Source organism: Trachemys scripta, chromosome 6, assembly GCF_013100865.1.
Source record: "Trachemys scripta elegans isolate TJP31775 chromosome 6, CAS_Tse_1.0, whole genome shotgun sequence".
NCBI classification, from domain to species: domain Eukaryota; kingdom Metazoa; phylum Chordata; order Testudines; family Emydidae; genus Trachemys; species Trachemys scripta.
The window spans coordinates 115,875,845-115,895,903 of NC_048303.1; the positions used below are offsets into that span (position 1 = coordinate 115,875,845).

The window sequence follows — 20,059 nt, forward strand, 5'->3', positions numbered from 1 at the left end:
ATTTCTATTCGCCATTGGACACTTAGCGGCTACCAGTAGTCAGGCGGAAGCTAACAAAGAACCAATCACACAGTTTCCTTGTATTAAAGACAAAGTAAGATTATCAATCTTAGGCCCTCAAGTGGGTTTTTTTGCATCTCCTTTAAAAAGGAAGATGCATTTGAAATAGTTCAAGAATTACGTTAAATCTGATCAACGTGTGTGGAAGATTGGACTCAGTGCCTATAATGCTAGTTTCAGATTCAGGCTAAAAATTATAGTTAGAGGTTTTTTTGTTTTTTTTTATTCAGTCTATCAGATATAAAGATTTGTACATGCACTTGTTTTAGATTTGAGTGTCAACATGTCGAATTAGATTGTCAATAGTAGCGAACTTGCCTGTTTAAAAAGCTGTTTTATCTCACTGTAGATTTGAGGTGCATAGAGAGATTTTTTTGCCCTATTATTTTAAAGACAGCATTTTATAGATAGAGTGAGAAGAGAGAAGGAGCTTAAAAATTAATGCTATGTTGACAAGTGTCTTTTAGAGCCCATTATATGATAAAAAGATGATTTACTTATAACTTGTATATGGCTATTTGCCTTTGTAAACATTTTTATATAAGGAATATATAGAAGTAGGTCTCAGCTCCTTTATTTGTAGAAAAAAAATATGTGTTATGTTCTTATTTAACAGTACACAGTTACAACTGTTGAAAACATGTAACCTAAAAATTGCCTTTAATTTCCTTTTCTTTAGGAAAGGAGTTGTTGATCCTATAACATGGAGGATTGCCTTCATACCTCTTCTGAAAACCTTTCCAAACTGGTCAGTTGGGCCCACAGCCATGGGACCATCTGCAGCCTCATTCCAAATCTAAAGCACTTGCTTTCTGAAGGTTCCCATGGCAACCTGACAGCTATGTGGGGCTGTAGCGCAGGCCATGCATATCATTGGCCACTGACTGCTACCTGCAGGGCTGGGTCTCAGGAAAGAGTATGTTTCCAGGACAACAGAAGCTTCAACTCAGACAGTCCCAGCATCATAGGTGTGCCCTCGGAGACACAGACTAGCCCAGTAGAGAGGTACCCTGGGAGACCAGTGAAAGCAAAATTGGATTGTAACAGAACCAGGGACTCCTGTGATTTCTCTTACTGCAGTGAGCCTTCAGAGCTAGATGAAGCCGTGGAAGAATACGAAGATGAGGCTACCCTCTTTGACATGGTCTGCGAGTCCTCGGTGACAGATGAAGATAGTGACTTTGAACCTCATACCCAAAGATCTCAAACCATTTCCCGCAAAAGGCCTGGAGCGGGCCAATCCTCATCATCTCTTTCAGGCTCCCAGTCTCAGGTCATCGATGAAAGTAGTAACAATGTGATCGTCAAAAAGATTAAGCAAGAAATCCCTGAAGATTATTATATTGTGGCTAATGCAGAACTTACTGGTGGCATTGATGGGCCTGCATTATCGCTGACGCAGATGTCAAAGCCCAAGCCTCAAACTCATGCTGGACCTTCCTATATTGGCCCTTCTAAGCCCACCCCTCCTGTAGCGCCTTCTCTCAGTGCTGAGCTAGACTTACAAAATGTGTCTGCTTCTCCCCCCGTCATATCGAGGCCTGCAGTTCAGAAGCCTGCAAGAGTAACTCTGGCTTCTCCAAACAGAGGACCAGCTAGCACCCCTACAGCCAACCAACAGGTAGCGCTCCAGATGCCAGTCAGTACTTCCAATACCAGCAAACAGATTAGCATTCCTTTATCAGCCCTGCAGCTCCCTGGACAAGAAGAGCAAGCTGCTTCAGAAGACCTTCTCCAACCCGTGCCAAATCAGGTTCCTGCTGGCGAAGTAGCATTATCTCCTTCAATTAGTGCGGAGCCGGAAGTCAGCTCTAGTCAGCAACAACCTAACACTACTCCTATCATCACTGCGGAGGCAACAGCACAGTCAATACCAGGTATGAAACTATGGAAAGCTCATACTGTCATGTAGGGAATTCAGTGTCATTCTAAAGGACACGTTTCTAAGCCAAGAATTGCAGCTGAGAAAGTGAAATATTGATCGTGGTTACCATAGGTTACAGGAAGGTATTACTAGATAAATCAGTAGCTAAGCACCCTACATTGGAAGGGTGTTTGGAAAGCTTTCATTTAATAGAGCCCATAAGCACTTGATGTAGGATAGTGTTAATCCAGGGATACTTCATAAAGGAACCAACAGACTTTTTCTCTAAAACAGATAGATCTCAAAGTAGGTTACATTTGACAGTCACATAGTTCTGTAGTGCAATATCTATATGGGACAGTATGCCGCTATCTAGTTATATATAAGAGTTTTGAGACAGAAAAGCAGACTGTTTGATTCATTTGCTACATCAGAAAGATAAAATCTTAGTAAAAGCAGCCTACAGTAGTGGCCAGAGCTTTCCTCTCCCTTCCTTATTCCTATCAAGAGAGCTGACATTTGAAATGCAGAAGCAGGGGAGAGGTGTAACAGTAATGGCCGGAGGGAAGTTTGTCCTATCATAAATCTTTGTTACGTTTTTTCACTAACTTGTAAATCACAGCAGCCTGGAGAGAATGGAGGGAGAGACACAGACCTTTAAACCTTAAAGTAATTGTGCGTATACTTTAAATGAAGCAAAAGAGATCCTGTCCCATTTTAGTTAACATTTTCTTTTCAAGGTATCCTTGTGTTTCTTTGTGCCTCCCTCTGCCCTCAATGAAATGATAAGTCTAACCAAATAAGTATTATAAAAACATGAATTTCTCAAAACAACACATTTCTGTTGATTAATCTTTTCATGCCAGCAATTCTGGAGAGAAATCAAATGCTTTGCATGGGGAAATCTGGTTCTCGGCACCAGGTTATTGAACAGTTAGATACTACCTGTTACACTGTGATATTTACTGTTGTTGTCAAACAAAATGTTAGCTGTATGTAAAATTTCCAATATTATTCAGTAAAATCCAGCAAAGCACCGTAAGATAGAAAATGCAGAAGTTAGTGTTTTTCATTTTGCAACCAGTGACTCTCATTTCTGTCCATTAGACACTTCCTCACAGCAGTCCTGTCATGTGTAAATTATTTGATGGGGATCCTTCTATAAAACCCCAGCTAAATTCAGATCTGGTTCTGTAGGTTAAGTCCTAGGGAGATGGATTGGTGGGCAGAGGTCAGATGTGGTAGTCAAAGGTTCATGGTAAATTCGTTTATCACATAGTTCTTCAGTTCATCACATAGCTATCACCTTCACATATGTTAGCAAGCCAGGTTCTGCAGTCAGTGATATCTATGGAATTTCAACTTGCTGAGTTACAAACTTCAGTGGGTGCATTGGTATAACCCAGGGCAGAATTTTACTCTGATGTGTGTTATCTCTGAGATTCCTTTGTTTTCTACAGGGTAGTAAAAATAATTTCAGTCTGCTGTAGCCAGCAGTTAACAGAGGAATGACTTGCAGCTGTCCTGCCATGGGCAATGTTTTCATCCGCTCTTAGAAACTAAGCAACCTCAAGGCCTGGTTATTACTTGGAATGGAGGCCGCTAATGAAAATCTGGATGCTGCCCCTGAAGTGGTGCTGGTGATTCTGTAGGTTGACCTCTTCCTTGTGAATCAGTTCTGAACTAGTGTCCTAGGGAGACAGAGGTCTTCTCTAGGACAACGGTTCCCAAACTTGGTTCGCGGCTTGTTCAGGGTAAGCCCCTGGCAGGCCTCGAGACACTTTGAGCGGCCGTACCTGCGGACGCTCCAGGTAAACAAAGCATCTCGCGGCTCACCAGGGGCTTACCGCGAACCAAGTTTGGGTACCACTGATTTAGGATAAGATGCAAAATCAAGGCTTTCATTAAAGATCTCACAACACTTTTTGCAAAGGCAGTGATGTTATCTTAGTTTCCTAGTAGTTTTAGCTAACTAAAATATTGTATACTTCCCGTCTTAACTCTTATGTAGTACTCCTATATGCTGTTAAACACTTCCATGTTCCAACCGAGAGGTTACTGCATTTCAGCAAAGGGTAAAGGGATTGCTGTGTAGGTAAGGCTTGATCCTGCAACCCTTAGTTATGCCAATAATGTATTGAATTCAATGGGGACTTCTCATGTGGGAAAGGAATAACTGGACTAATAAATGTTTGTTTGAACTACAAATTTGTATTAATAAGTGTTTGTACCAAAAAAATATAATTCTGCAAAGATGATTGAGCTGCTAAAATGTGAGACATGATTTTAAAACAGAGTGGGGTTAATTGAAAAGTGAAAGAGATTCCGCACCTATCGTAAATTTTTTAGGCTGACTCCTGGCTGGATTTCTTAACAGAGAGCGATTCACTACAAGTGGTGAATGATTTCACGTGGAATTTGAATTCCACTAAATTGTGAGAGGAGGATTGTCCAGCCTACATGATACTTTTCTATCCTGAGCTCTTTATAAACCAGGAGCAATACAACTTTTTACTCAGTAGGGAGAATGAATTGGATTTTAAAGCAGGAATCTTTGCCATTGGTTTATAGACTCAATTATAGTGATAGTTTCTTAACAAAATACTACTGAAAAAAAGCATGGAGTTTAAATTCTCTTTCCCCCAACAAATGCGTCCTTAATTCCAAAGTAACATCTAAGGCCCTGATCCTGCTAAGATTGGTGCACATGCTTAACTTTATGCACTGCTGACGTCAGTGGGACTAACTCAGTGTGTAAAGCTAAACACGTGGGTGGGCCTTTGCAGGATCAGGGCCCACACTGGTTAGTTGTGATTACTAGCTGCAGCCACCACAGTGAAGACATATTGTTTAACATATTCCTGTAAACAGGGGATGCACCCTTGAGCAATTTTTTCCGAAGATTATTGTACGTGCTCTGCAAAGTAAAAAGTTTGATAATGGAACGTTTGGTATTGGACTGGATTTGGATCAGGCTCTAAAATGCGTGGGTCATACTGTTTTTTACAATTCTTCCTATCTACACCGTCCATCCAACCTGACTGCCTGCTTCAGACCTGTGAACAGGCAGAGGATTGAAGAATTTTATACTTGCACAAGATTCTTGTCCATTGTACTTTCCTGCTTGCTCATCAAAAACTTGGTAGACAGGGTAGGGGGGCCAGTAAAACATGCAAACTTGGCCAGGAATCAGAATACAAAACCTTTTCCTGCTCCCACTGAATTCAGTGATAAAACTCCCATTGATTTTATTGGTATCAGGGTACGGCTTGTGTCTTGTAGATGCAGTGATGCAACTGGGATTCAACTCTTAGGTCTTGAAAGCCCTCTAGCTTGTCTCTGCTTTAACGAAGGTTGTGTTTTTGAACAGATTTAGTTAAATCAGCTCAATCTCCTGGGTAGAAAACTCTTAAATCAGTTTTAAAATGGCTTAAATCAATTTAGCTTAATTCATTAAGGAATCGGCTTAAGTTGCATTGAGATAAGCCCGCTTGAAATCAGTTTGAGTGTCCACGCTGGGGTTTTGCACAGGTTTAACTTAATCTAATTTTAAAGTGATTTTAGTTAAACTGGTATAACTTTGTATGTAGACAGAGGACCAGATTTACAAAGATATTTAGTCCCCGAAAAATGCAGTTAGACATTTACTGGGATTTATAAAAGCACTAGGTGCTAACTCGGAATGAGTTCAGGGCTCAGGCTGAGGATAGTGGCTTCTGTTGAATTAATTTCTTAAATTTTATAGTTTATTTTTTGAGTATAACACATAGGAACTCCTCTATGTGTTTACAAGTTAAAAATAAAAACTGATTACTGTAACCTGCTATACTCATTAACTCTAGCCAATTCCCCATCTTATGCCATGCAAGAAACGGCTAATATCTAGGCTTTTCTTGTGGAATCACTGGGGGAGCTATGTCTAGGGTTACCATATTTAACAAAGAAAAAAATAGGCCCCTCCACAGGGCCCTGGCCCCTCCCCAACTCCGCCCCTTCCCCATCCCAACCCCGCCCTAACTCCGCCCCCTCCTCCCTCCCACTCCCAGCCACGCGAAAAGGGCTGCCCGAGCGCTACCGGCTTCACGGTTTGCCGGGCAGCCCCCAGACCCTGCACCCCCGGCCGGCGCTTCCCCAGAGCAGCTGGAGCCCGGGAGGGGAAGCGCCCAGCCGGGGGCACAGGGCCTGGAGGCTGCCTGGCAAACTGTGAAGCTGGTAGCACTAGGCTTCGGGCAGCCCCTATGCCTCCGGACCCTGCGCCGCCAGCCTGCCACTTCCCCTCCCGGGCTCCGGCGGTGCAGGGTCCGGAGGCATGGGGGCTGCCCAAAGCCCGTAGCGCTCGGCTCTTAAACAGAGCCGAAGAGTCAGGGGAGGAGCAGAGCCGCCGCGGGAGGGGAAGTGCCCGGCCGGCATTTTCCCGGACATGTTCGGCTTTTTGGCAATTCCCCCCGGACGGGGGTTTGATTGCCGAAAAGCCGGACATATCTGGGAAAAAACGGACGTATGGTAACCCTAGCTATGTCAGAGAAACCTGTCCTCCCTGAAAGTTCTTTGTCACCTTTCCTGTTGCCAATTCCTGACGTGTCCTTCAGGCCAGGAACCGGCAAGGGGAAGGTCTGTTGCACTGCTGAAGCTGTAATGTGACTAGGAAGCATCAGGCTTTCAGAGGGCAAGGCATGGCGGGGTGGGATGCCCTCTGGGAGAGTATAGCTACATGTGGAAAAGGTCTTGTTGACTTGCTGGAGGGCAGGGAGGGAGCTGTAGCTCAGAGGGAGATGTAGGGAGGTAGCATTGCTAAGGTACTTAAGACGAATGACTAGTCTTCAGTACTGTGTTGCAGAACGCTCAGGGTGGGTGTGTCCTAGGAGTCAACAATACAACGTTTTAATTTATCTCTTTGGTCAGACGCTATCCCAGCAACATGAACACAGCAGAAGTAGGTTCCATTAAGATCCATTGAGAGGGTTTCACATTCAAATATACTAACTGGGAAAAGGACACCAAGAATTACTGGGTGAGGTTCTCTGGCCTGTGTTATGCAGTATGTCAGATCATAGAGGTCCCCCTGGCCTTGCAATCTTCGAAATGTGAAACATATGTAATAGAGTAAAACCTCTGAACAGTAAGTGTGATAATGAGATTTGTCAGCTCCATGGCAAATCCTATCCATCCCTCGCCAGCATGATGGTGGTTACAAAGTTGGGTGCTGCTTTTCCATGAAGGTAGAGTCAGGACAAGGAACGGGACCCCTTCAGCCACCATCCCTCCCTCTGGCAGCGGCCTCCACCATCCTTCCTCCCCATGTGGTTACCAGAAATTATCTACACACCAAATGTGAGGCCAGAATGTGCGAGGGCCTACGCTGGATCTGCACTGGCCCTTAGGGAGTTTTGGGAGGCGTTGTGCCTCAGCTCTGAGGTGTGCAAGGGGCGTTGGCCTGCTGCACTATCCTTTACAAGGCTGAAGCATGCTCCTTGTTGTGCATTTGGCTAATCTTGCTGTCCCGTGTGGGTGTACTGCCTTCTCCTCATTCCAGGGGGTGCTAGCAGGGATTCCTGGATTCTGTATATGCTCTTTATATCCTTCCCTTGCCGTGGACTGCTTATGCTGTCAGGGCCCCACAAAAATCATGAAATTTATAAAAATATAATACATTTTTGGTTCTTTTTATTTGCCTTCTGAGTTTGGTTTTTTTTGAGCTTTTCAGGGACACATTTTCAGGCTTTTCTCTGCAACCAGAAGGACTAGAAACATCCTTTTTATATTAAATGAAAGCACATAATCACATGACTCCAGGATCTGGGACTTTCAGAGAAACACCAAGTTATCATGAGACTTATGATAAAATCACAGGAGCTGGCAACAATATGACAGAGTCTAGCCACAGACCAACACTAAACTAAATCATAGGTTCCCCTTACGGTGTAAGTACCCTTTTATCAGGCTATTTTAAGAATATGCTCCTAATAAGCAAAGAAGGCTCCTCCTTGCATGGGTAAGTTTATGTGCATATGGATAGCTCTTTGGGAGACAGAGGGTCAAATTCATCCCTGATGTAACTCAGCTGAAGTTAGTGGAATTATGCCAGGGGTAAATATAGCACGGAGTGATCAATCATGTGAAAGTTACAAAACCTGATTTAAAATCTTCCCCGAACACTAAAAAAAACCCTTGCTAATAGAGCTCTGTAATTATAATTTTACATGGCAGAATTGATGGCTTTTGGCTAAATCAGTTGCTGAAGGCTGCCTCTGGGGTCATATTTTGCTGAAAGTGGTCAAATGAACAATTAAACCACTGTTGTAGATGAGTGAGACAGTTTTTCTCTTAGCCTTAGAGTAAAGAGATCAGAGGCCACTGGCAACTCATTCAACATCATAATTTATTTCGATTCTAGATCCATAGCTGAACTAAAAATAACTTGAGCAGAGATAAATCATTTAAAAATATACCCCTATGTTTGTAAAAGCTGCAAAGACCCTGCTTACGTGGAAAAATAAAAAGAAATAATTATCCTTGAATCAATAGAAAATCCAGGTTTCAGAGTAGCAGCCGTGTTAGTCTGTATCTGCAAAAAGAAGAACAGGAGTACTTGTGGCACCTTAGAGACTAACAAATTTATTAGAGCATAAGCTTTCGTGGACTACAGCCCACTTCTTCGGATGCATATAGAATGGAACATATATTGAGGAGTTATATATACACACATACAGAGAGCATAAACAGGTGGGAGTTGTCTTACCAACTCTGAGAGGCCAATTAATTAAGAGAAAAAAAACTTTTGAAGTGATAATCAAGCTAGCCCAGTACAGACAGTTTGATAAGAAGTGTGAGCATACTTACAAGGGGAGATAGATTCAATGTTTGTAATGGCTCAGCCATTCCCAGTCCTTATTCAAACCAGAGTTGATTGTGTCTAGTTTGCATATCAATTCCAGCTCAGCAGTCTCTCGTTGGAGTCTGTTTTTGAAGTTTTTCTGTTGTAATATAGCCACCTGCAGGTCTGTCACTGAATGACCAGACAGGTTAAAGTGTTCTCCCACTGGTTTTTGAGTATTTTGATTCCTGATGTCAGATTTGTGTCCATTAATTCTTTTGCGTAGAGACTGTCCGGTTTGGCCAATGTACATGGCAGAGGGGCATTGCTGGCACATATCACATTGGTAGATGTGCAAGTAAACGAGCCCCTGATGGTATGGCTGATGTGATTAGGTCCTATGATGATGTCACTTGAATAGATATGTGGACAGAGTTGGCATCGGGGTTTGTTACAAGGATAGGTTCCTGGGTTAGTGGCTTTGTTCAGTGATGTGTGGTTGCTGGTGAGTATTTGCTTTAGGTTGGGGGGTTGTCTATAAGCGAGGACAGGTCTGTCTCCCAAGATCTGTGAGAGTAAAGGATCATCTTTCAGGATAGGTTGTAGATCTCTGATGATGCGCTGGAGAGGTTTTAGTTGGGGGCTGAAGGTGACAGCTAGTGGTGTTCTGTTATTTTCTTTGTTGGGCCTGTCTTGTAGGAGGTGACTTCTGGGTACTCGTCTGGCTCTGTCAATCTGTTTTTTCACTTCAGCAGGTGGGTATTGTAGTTTTAAGAATGCTTGATAGAGATCTTGTAGGTGCTTGTCTCTATCCGAGGGATTGGAGCAAATGCGGTTATATCTTAGAGCTTGGCTGTAGACAATGGATCGTGTGGTGTGTCCTGGATGGAAGCTGGAGGCATGTAGGTAAGTGTAGCGGTCAGTAGGTTTCCGGTATAGGGTGGTATTTATGTGACCATCGCTTATTAGCACAGTAGTGTCCAGGAAGTGGACCGCTTGTGTGGATTGATCTAGGCTGAGGTTGATGGTGGGATGGAAATTATTGAAATCATGGTGAAATTCCTCAAGGGCTTCTTTTCCATGGGTCCAGATGATGAAGATGTCATCAATGTAGCGCAAGTAGAGTAGGGGCGTTAGGGGACGAGAGCTAAGGAAGCGTTGTTCTAAGTCAGCCATAAAAATGTTGGCATATTGTGGGGCCATGCGGGTACCCATAGCAGTGCCACTGACTTGAAGGTATATATTGTCCCCAAATGTGAAATAGTTGTGGGTGAGGACAAAGTCACAAAGTTCAGCCACCAGGTTAGCTGTGACATTATCAGGGATACTGTTCCTGATAGCTTGTAGTCCATCTTTGTGTGGAATATTGGTGTAGAGGGCTTCTACGTCCATAGTGGCCAGGATGGTGTTTTCTGGAAGATCACCGATGGATTGTAGTTTCCTCAGGAAGTCAGTGGTGTCTCGAAGATAGCTGGGAGTGCTGGTAGCGTAGGGTCTGAGGAGAGAGTCTACATAACCAGACAAGCCTGATGTTAGGGTGCCAATGCCTGAGATGATGGGGCGTCCAGGATATCAGGTTTATGGATCTTGGGTAGCAAATAGAATACCCCTGGTCGGGGTTCTAGGCATGTGTCTGTACAGATTTGTTCCTGTGCTTTGTCAGGGAGTTTTTTTAGCAGATGGTGTAGTTTCTTTAGGTAATCCTCAGTGGGATCAGAGGATAATGGCCTGTCCAGTAAGTTAAATTAACCTCCTCCTACATTACTATTGGCCCCTGATCTGCCAACACTGGTTTCACTGCTTGAGTCCCACCCACAGCAAGAATACACCTTGGAAGATTACATATAATATTGCTCAGCAGAATATCAGGCTGTGTATTTTTATAAGCACCCCCTATGTTTATGTCCCAAAGCAGTCAAATGATAAATTAATGTTTTGGGACCTTAAATCTGGAAGCTCTGCTTCTCAGGCTGACATTTGAATTTGTCAGATATTGTGAAGGGGGGACCAATTTGAAAACAAAACAGGAACATATTAAAGAAAATGTGTTTCACCCTTGAATAGTTGTATTAATATATTGTTTATGTCCTCAGTATCTACAACATAGCAATGGAAGTTTAATAATAATAATACAATAATACAAAATTATGTATTATTATTATGTGCTTCCTGCTATAGGTATTGATGGTGTCATCAACGTTTGCAAGAGAATCCTGAACTCAGCTCTCAGCAAGCATTATCAAATCTTTTAGTTTACTTTATAAATGTATCTATTTCAATTTTTAAAGTTCCATATGTATTTTCTTTGGTCAAAATTCACCCCAGGTATGGAAGGCTCATATAAAACCCTCTGCAATGCTGACAATCAGCAAAGGGTGTCATGAATGATACATGGAATCACAGCATACCTTAAACAGGAAGCATTTATTAAAGAAAGCAACTGCAAACTACAGATGCAAAAAATAGGTTTCTGCACTGCTTGAGTTCTGCCTTTGTCTCCTTGGGGTATGTCTACACTACGGGATTACTCCGAATTTACAGAATTTGATTTTTGGCAACCGATTGTATAAAGTCGAGTGCATGCGGCCACACTAAGCACATTAATTAGGCGGTGTGCATCCATGTACCTAGGCTAGTGTCGACTTCCGGAGCGTTGCACTGTGGGTAGCTATCCCATAGTTCCCGTAGTCTCCTCCGCCCATAATTCTGGGTTGAGATCCCAATGTCTTATGGGGCAAAAAACATTGTTGCTGGTGGTTCTGGGTACAGCCTCACCCCTCCCTCCATGAAAGCAACAGCAGACAACCGTTTCGCGCCTTTTTTCCTGTGTGAACTGTGCAGACGCCATACCACGGCAAGCATGGAGCCCACTCAGCTCAAGACAGCCTTCATGAACATTGTAAACACCTTGCACATTATCGTGCAGTTTATGCTGAACCAGGACCTGAAAAACCAGGCGAGGAGGAGGCAGCTACGGCAGCGCGGTGATGAGAGTGATGAGGACATGGACACAGAATTCTCTCAAACTGCGGGCCCCGATGCTTTGGAGATCATGCTGTTAATGGGGCAGGTTATAGCTGTGGAACGCCGATTCTGGGCCCGGGAAACAAGCATAGACTGGTGGGACCGCATAGTGTTGCAGTGTGGGACGATTCCCAGTGGCAGTGAAACTTTTGCATGCATAAGGGCACTTTCATGGAACTTTGTGACTTGCTTTCCCCTGCCCTGAAGCACCAGAATACCAAGATGAGAGCAGCCCTCATTGTTGAGAAGCGAGTAGCGATAGCCTTGTGGAAGCTTGCAACGCCAGACAGCTACCGGTCAGTCGGGAATCAATTTGGAGTGGGCAAATCTACTGTGGAGGCTGCTGTGATGCAAGTAGCCAAAGCAATCACTGAGCTGCTGCTACCAAAGGTAGTGACTCTGGGAAATGTGCAGGTCATAGTAGATGGCTTTGCTGCAATGGGATTCCCTAACTGTGGTGGGGCGATAGATGGAACCCATATCCCTATCTTGGCACCGGAGCACCAGGGCAGCCAGTACATAAACTGCAAGGGGTACTTTTCAATGATGCTGCAAGCACTGGTGGATCACAAGGGACGTTTCACCAACATCAATGTGGGATGGCCGGGAAAGGTTCATGACGCTTGCGTCTTCAGGAACACTACTCTGTTTAAAGGGCTGCAGCAAGGGATTTACTTCCCAGACCAGAAAATAACTGTTGGGGATGTTGAAATGCCTATAGTTACCCTTGGGGACCCAGCCTACCCCTTAATGCCATGGCTCATGAAGCCATACACAGGCAGCCTGGACAGGAGTCAGGAGCTGTTCAACTACAGGCTGAGCAAGTGCAGAATGGTGGTAGAATGTGCATTTGGACGTTTAAAGGGTCGCTGGCGCACTTTACTGACTCACTCAGACCTCAGCCAAATCAGTATTCCCATTGTTATTGCTGCTTGCTGTGTGCTCCAAATCTCTGTGAGAGTATGGGGGAGACCTTTATGGCGGGATGGGAGGTTGAGGCAAATTGCCTGGCCACTGATTACGTGCAGCCAGACACCAGGGCGATTAGAAGAGCACACCAGGAAGCGCTGCGCATCAGAGAACCTTTGAAAACCAGTTTCATGACTGGCCAGGCTACGGTGTGAAAGTTCTGTTTGTTTCTCCTTGATGAAAACCGCCCCTTTGATTGACTCATTCCCTGTAAGCAACCCACCCTCCCCCTTCGATCACAGCTTGCTTTCAAAGGTAATAAAGTCACTATCATTTAAAAATGTATTATTTATTAATTGATTATAAAAAGAGGGAGAGAACAGATGAGGTAGCCCGGGTGGGGTTTGGGAGGAGGGAAGGAAAAGGCCACTTCAAAAGTTCAGAATAATGACAGCCTTTTGCTTGGGCTGTCCACTGGGGTGGAGTGGCAGGGTACATGGAGCCTCCCCCCCACCCCCCGCATTCTTATGCGTCTGGGTGAGGAGGCTATGGAACTTGGGGAAAGCTTCATGGAGATGTCCCTGGAGGATTTCCGTTCCATCCCCAGATACGTTAACAGCCTTTTCCAGTAGCTGTACTGGCCGCGAATGCATCCCAAGTCCTCAGGGCAAATTAATCATTAAACACACTTGCTTTTAAACCATGTTTTATATTTACAAAGGTACCCTCACCAGAGGCCCCTTCCACGGCTTCATGGTCTGGGATACCACCTTGGGAGGGTACTTCAGTCAGGCTGAGAAAAAGATCCTGGCTGTTGGGGAGAACGGAGTGCTGTGTGCTCTCTGCAAGCTTGTCCTCCTCCTCATCTTCCCCGTCCGCAGAATCCTCAGGCATGGCTGAGAGTACCCCCTCCTCGGAATCCACGGTCAGGGGTGGGGTAGTGGTGGCGGTCCCCCCCTAGAATTGCATGCAGCTCAGCGTAGAAGCGGCATGTCTGCGGCTCTGCCCCGAACTTTCCGTTTGCTTCTTTGGTTTTCTGGTACGCTTGTCTGAGCTCCTTAACTTTCACGCTGCACTGATATGAGTCCCTGTTGTGGCCTCTCTCCATCATGCCTTTGGAGATTTTCTCAAATGTTTTGGCATTTCGTCTTTTGGAATGTAGTTCTGCTAGCACAGAATCCTCTCCCCATATAGCAATCAGATCCAGTACCTCCCGTACGATCCATGCTGGTGCTCTTTTTCGATTCTCGGACTGCATGGTTACCTATGCTGTTGAGCTCTGCGTGATCACCTGTGCTCTCCACGCTGGGCAAACAGAAAATGAAATTCAAAAGTTCCCGGGGCTTTTCCTGTCTACCTGGCCAATGCATCCGAGTTCAGATTGCTGTCCAGAGCTGTCACGATGGTGCACTGTGGGATAGCTCCCGGAGGCCAATACCGTCGAATTTCATCCACACTAACCCTATTTCGAACTGGCAATGTCGATTTCGGCGCTACTCCCCTTGTCGGAGAGGAGTACAGAAATCGATTTTAAGAGCCCTTTATGTTGAAGTAAATGGCTTCGTTGTGTGGACAGGTGCAGGGTTAATTCGATTTAACGCTGCTAAATTCGACCTAAACTCATAGTGTAGACCAGGCCTCGGTTTACCATAGACCACACCCTGTCTGGAACTCTGTACAGCAGAGACATCTAGTGGCTGTATAATATATTGCAACATATAAACATACAGTGGTGTCTTCACACCCTGCTCAGACCTCAAGTGCGCTGGCATGTAAGCAAGGGGAAACAGCAGCTTGGAGATGTGCTGGGACCATGGAATCTGCAATTACACAGATCCAGAGGCCAAGAATTCTGCTATAATAGCAGCAGCTACTATAATAGCTTATGAGGGTTCTCTGCCTGGAAGGGGGAAGGGAGTTGAATCTATGCCCCTACACCCTCCTCGAATTCCCTGCATTGTATGTGGTCTTCAACAGTTTTTGCATTTATTTTCTTAAAACATATTTTCAGTTCCACTTCAAAATGGTGACCGTCTCCTGGGGAATGTTCTCTGGGTTCTAAGGAGAATTGTTTTAAACACAGATTCATAGTGCTGCGGATCTTTTAAATGAATTTTTAAACGGAGGTTTTCAGATGAAAAAACAACAGCACATAAAATGTCAAATGAGACAGTGTGAGAATGTCTGAAAGGAAAATGGGCTGTTTCAACAAATTTTGTAGCAATGACACCTCATGTAAACTCAAAAAATACCCCCACTCTGGCACAAATGAAAAAAGAAAAGGGGGGGGGATAAAAAGTGGAGAAGAGGAGTAGTAGAAAGCAACCGTTTTTGCAGAACCCGTATAAACCAATTTGTGCGCGCGCTCTCACTCTCTCTCTGCCAGCTCTGCAAAAGGTTATCTCACAAATGTTATTGCTAGGAACATGCCAAGTCTTTAACGATAGTGATACACGCAGGAAGACAACAAGACTCATATGAATTCCAGATCCATTGAAAACACTGGCAAGAGCCAGCATGTCTGGGCTGGACATTTATTTATTTGTTTTGTGGGGTGAGAGGTCACTTTCTATTCAAAGTGATGCTTTTGGATAGCGCTCAGTGTTTGCTGTTGTTCCACTTAACACTGGGGCTACCCTGGTCTTACGAATTGTGGTGCCCAAAGCTAGAGAGAGGATGGGAGGGATCTGGTTGTGAGGTTTGCTGTCAGTAGAGCAGATGGGGTGGACAAGACAAGTGAGGCAACAAGCCTGGCTGGGATGCCTAGCGAGCACTTGCTTTGCTTGTCCGTTTAAGGCTGGCCTCATCTACCTTAAAATAGGAATTGCAAATAGGGCCTGACCCAAAGCCCATTGACATCAATGGAAGGACTCACACTGATGTCTGTGGGTTTTGGAGCAGGCCCATACTTTGGTATATGTGTGTATCAGAGAGTTGTCTGGTTTTGTTGAATCCTAACACTTTCAACAGCAACGGAGTCCCAGGGGGCTGTGCTTCCACCTTTCTCAGTGACGAGAGACTGCCACTTTTACAAGGGCTGTTCTACAAATCCAAGGCACAGTGACCTGCCAGTACTTCCGTTTCCCTTTTATATTCATTATTTCACTTGTTAGGAAGCTTGCTCTATCCCGTCTCCCTGTTTGTGCCCTTGCAATGATGCCAAAATCCACATATAAAATAAAATGGAATTCTACCCGTTGCCAAGAGTACATTGTTTTCTAGATGTAGGTACTAACAAGAAAAAGATTTGCTGAAGAGAGAAAATATATGTTTTTAAAATTAGTTTGGGAACACGCAACACCCCCAAGAAACCTGGTAGCAGATTTTTTTTATCACCTCTGGTGCAATCCAGTGTATTGTTTATTGAGGCCCCAATTCAGCAAAGCATTTAAGCATGTGCGTAAGTCCATCCTTGTTCAATAAAGCACGCTTTATGTTAAGCACGTGCTTAAGAGTATTTCTGAACAGAGATAAGCTGTTGTCTGGAGCATTTACAGGTGAGCTGCAAGGCAGAAACAAATTGAAGTGTTTGTTTCCGTAATTGCTCCATTATAAAGTCAGACTCGTGAACTCTCTTCACCAAATCTTTTGTTTTCTCCTGCTTGTTCTGTCAGATGCCACCTCTTTTCTCCTTTGTGAGGAGAGAGAGCTGCAGCTCAGGTTATGGGCCTTGTGACATCCCTGTTCAGGGCCCCAAAAGATCATGCCGGGACCCTTCAGAAAAGAGCAAGAAGTTAGAACCTGACCATTCAAATGAACAAAACCAAGCAGAAAATAGGTATGGAGATTGTTACTAACATCACAATGGGTCAGTAAAGGGCAAAATCAATTTCTTTTTGTTGTTGCTTTGCAGTTCATCTGTAAGTTGAGAGACATGGGTAGCTGAGAGAGCCTCATAAATAAGCATTAACATCCGCATGTTTTACAGTATGATGTCTTGAAATTTTAAGAGTAAGTGTAAAATCCTGACCATATTGAATTCGGTGGCAAATTTACTATTGGCTTCAGTGCAGCCAGGATTTCACGTGGGGTGTGTGCCCACACTGCCACTGCCGGTGTAATTTCTAGCTTGGGTAGATGTACCTGCACTAGCTTTCATTGAGCTATCACATTAAAACTAGCAATGTAACCACAGCACCACAGGCAGCCGCTCAGGCTAAGCAACCAAGCACGATTTCTTCCCAAATCCTAAGTACATTAGTGTTGTGTTCGCCAGAAAGCAACCTTTGTGGCTGATGGTTCATGGAAACTCCATTAGTCTGTTAGTTACAGAGGCAGCTCCCTTTTTATTTCAAGGGGTAGGAGTTAAGAACATAAGAACGGCCATACTGGGTCAGACCAATGGTCCATCTAGCCCAGTATTCTGTCCTCGGACAGTGGCCAGTGCCAGGCTCCCCAGAGGGAATGAACAGAACAGGTAATCATCGAGTGACCCATCCCCTGTCACTCATTCCCAGCTTCTGGCAAACAGGCTAGGGACACCATCCCTGCCCATCCTGGCTAATAGCCATTGATGGACCTATCCTCCATGAATGTATCTCGTTATTTCTGCAACAGTAGTGGCTGCATAGTGCCTAAATTGACATGACATGGACAGCTAGCACTACTCCCTTTCAGGGCATGAAATTTGCCATGTGTTTATAAAAATTGACTCAAAAATGATCTCAGGGGACACATTGATCATAGTCAGTTTGTCCCCTCGTGGAGAAAGGAGTCTCCCCTGGATGACTGACACATGGGACCCGACTTTTGAAAGGTCAGGTATGCAACTGTACATGCACAACTTGGCACATAATTGTGCACCTGCTATGCACATGCAATCACTGTGATTTACATGACACCGCTCATTTGCTTTTAACATTCATCTTGAAATATTTGCTGTCTTCGCTAATGAATATCACAAAAACATGATGTTCAAATATTCTTTCTGTTCTTGAAAAGAACAGATGCTGTTTTCTTATTTCCTTTGTGTGGATACTGGAGTCTCAGATGCCATATGTGAAATTACTCCAGTACCTTACATTAATTAGTAGCAATTTTCCAAGATACGATTCTATCATATCTTTTGGCCTACTTACAGAAATTAGCATCTCCGTACCCATTAGGGTTATTACTTTCTCGATAGATGGTAATGAATGTTAAGCTTTGCATGTAGGGCCTAATTTATTAGCGTGTATGTCGCCATTTCTTTGCAATATATCATGTGTTTATTTTTATATTTTTGTACCGTATATCTTTGTTTGGAAGCTGCCCTTGATTAGTAGGAGTTGCCTCACAATGCCATTCAAGCCTCAGAGGAGAGTATGTATATTTAATAGAGGACACTGTCAATTTAAAGCCACAGGGGGAAGTAATGAAATTAAATAAAATAGACCCTGCGTGAAATCCTTGCTCTGGCCTCTTTATGCTGGATAATAGGACTACAGCGGCAGAAAAGGGGCAATAAAAGCCCTATTTCTGGCCAGGGGAGGGATTCTTCCAGTGCAGACACAGCAGAAGACAACCATAAGGCTACCCTTTGTGGACCACCCCCCCACAAGCCCAGGAGCAAGACTGGTGTCAGGAGAGGTGTGTCAGAGCAGGGATCCAGCCCCCCGGGCTGTCTAAGTTATACTGGAGGCCTCTCCAGCCCCTGAAACAGCCAGGGATTGGGAGAACGCAAAGGTGGCTTAAAGCTGCCTTATCCCCCCTCCTCTCCTGGGCTGTAAGTGAGAGGCCCAGCACATCTCCCATAAGAAGGTATACAGCAATTAGTCGCCTTAGAGTGGCAGTATTGTATCTTCATGTTTTGATAAATATGATACCCATTTTATGTCAAAATCGTGTCCCATTGAAATCAGCGGAAGTTTTGCCATTGACTTTGGTAAGACCAAGATTTGGCAATTTATATTTAACCCTCATAGGTCACCAAGGCCCTAGTTCAGGAAAGCACTTAAATACATGCTTAAATCAACCCTGTTTAGGAAGGAGTGGATCTTAAGTATGTGCTTAAAGTTGAACATGTGCTCAAGTGCTTTCCTGAATCTGGGACTAAGGACTTGTCTACACTTGAAACGCTACAGTGGCATAAAAAGTTGGATCCAAAGTGGCATGGTTTAAATCTAAATGCAAAGCCCATTTTGAGTAACGTATTCTTATTCCGGCAGTTCTGTTGAATATGTACTCTCTTTTTTTCTATTTGTTGCAATTTTACAGAAATGGTTGAAGTAAAAATTATTTTCCCTACCAACTACACTATGACCATATTGAAATATTTTAATAGTTCTAGAATTTTAAAATGAACGATCTTGTAATAGAACATTCTATTCGTTTTTGAGGAAAACATACAGCAAACCTTTCAAAATGCTGCTATTTACACAGGGTATATAATAGAGATAATTGCCAGTGGAAATTGAACTCAAAAGTCCACTTGGAACATTCTGCAGGGGTGAGGCTTCTGGGTCTGATGGGAGCAGCTAAGTGGAGTTTGCAGGGGACAGCTGCCCAAATGGGCTCAAAACTATGCTCACAAGATTTTTCGAGAGCGGGGACTGAGGTTTGCAAATAGGGCGGACTTTGAGCTCTTGACTCTGATCAAATGCATTTGAGCTTCAGGCCTATTGCATGAACCACCAAACAGCTGATCTAAGATAATGACTTTTGATAACTAATGAGCTGGGCTGGATTAGAACCACTGACTTGCAGGTAAAAGATTCTGTGTTGAATCAACTTTAGGCTGGTAAGTGTGTTGGCTACATGTTACTCTCAGCATGCACTATGACTCCCATTCACATTAATAACAGTAGGGCACATGCAATGAGAGAAGTGTATATGCCTATACATTGAATAAACGTATAGGTTTTAGATTAACAATAACACTGTATTCTGCTATTGTTTTTCAGTAACTACATATGCATGATGGAAAACAACCCTTCAAGCTAAATATATAACCATTGGGGTAATACTTAACCATTAATTTGCTAAAATATCTATGTACGTGTGTAATTATTTTGTTCTGTGTTTGTACAGCACTTCGCACAGTGGGATCCCGGTCCATGACTGAAGCTCTTAGGCGCTAAAGTAATGCAAATTAATAATAATATTGTGATTACTAAAGCACCATAGGCACGCGTGGCACTTCAAAGAATGAATAAAGGCAGACTGCAATCTAAATTAAGACTCTTGACAGGAGGAGATAACCGCATAAAATCGGGGATAGAAAAGAGGAGGGAGAAAGCAAGACTATGGAATTATGCAGTCACTAAGGAAGCTAGGATGGGACTTTCAGAAGTGCTTAGTAATGGCCTAACTCTTCTCCAGTGGGAGTTTTGCTGTTGATTGCAGAGTTATGCCAATGCTGAGAACTTTTGCTAACCCCCCCCACTCCCCCCAGTGTGCTATGTCTAGGT

General features: G+C 43.9%; 1 protein-coding gene across 3 annotated transcripts in view; it reads left to right on the top strand.

Moving 5' to 3' along the window:
* Positions 1-20,059, top strand: part of KIAA1958 (KIAA1958 ortholog) — a 114,942-nt gene that overhangs the window by 45,945 nt on the left and 48,938 nt on the right. For all 3 annotated transcript variants that reach the window (XM_034773737.1, XM_034773739.1, XM_034773738.1), the window contains one exon: positions 740-1,937. In XM_034773737.1, the coding sequence (XP_034629628.1) occupies positions 764-1,937 (1,174 nt within the window). In that variant the 5' untranslated portion in view covers positions 740-763. The remainder of the gene's footprint in view (positions 1-739; positions 1,938-20,059) is intronic.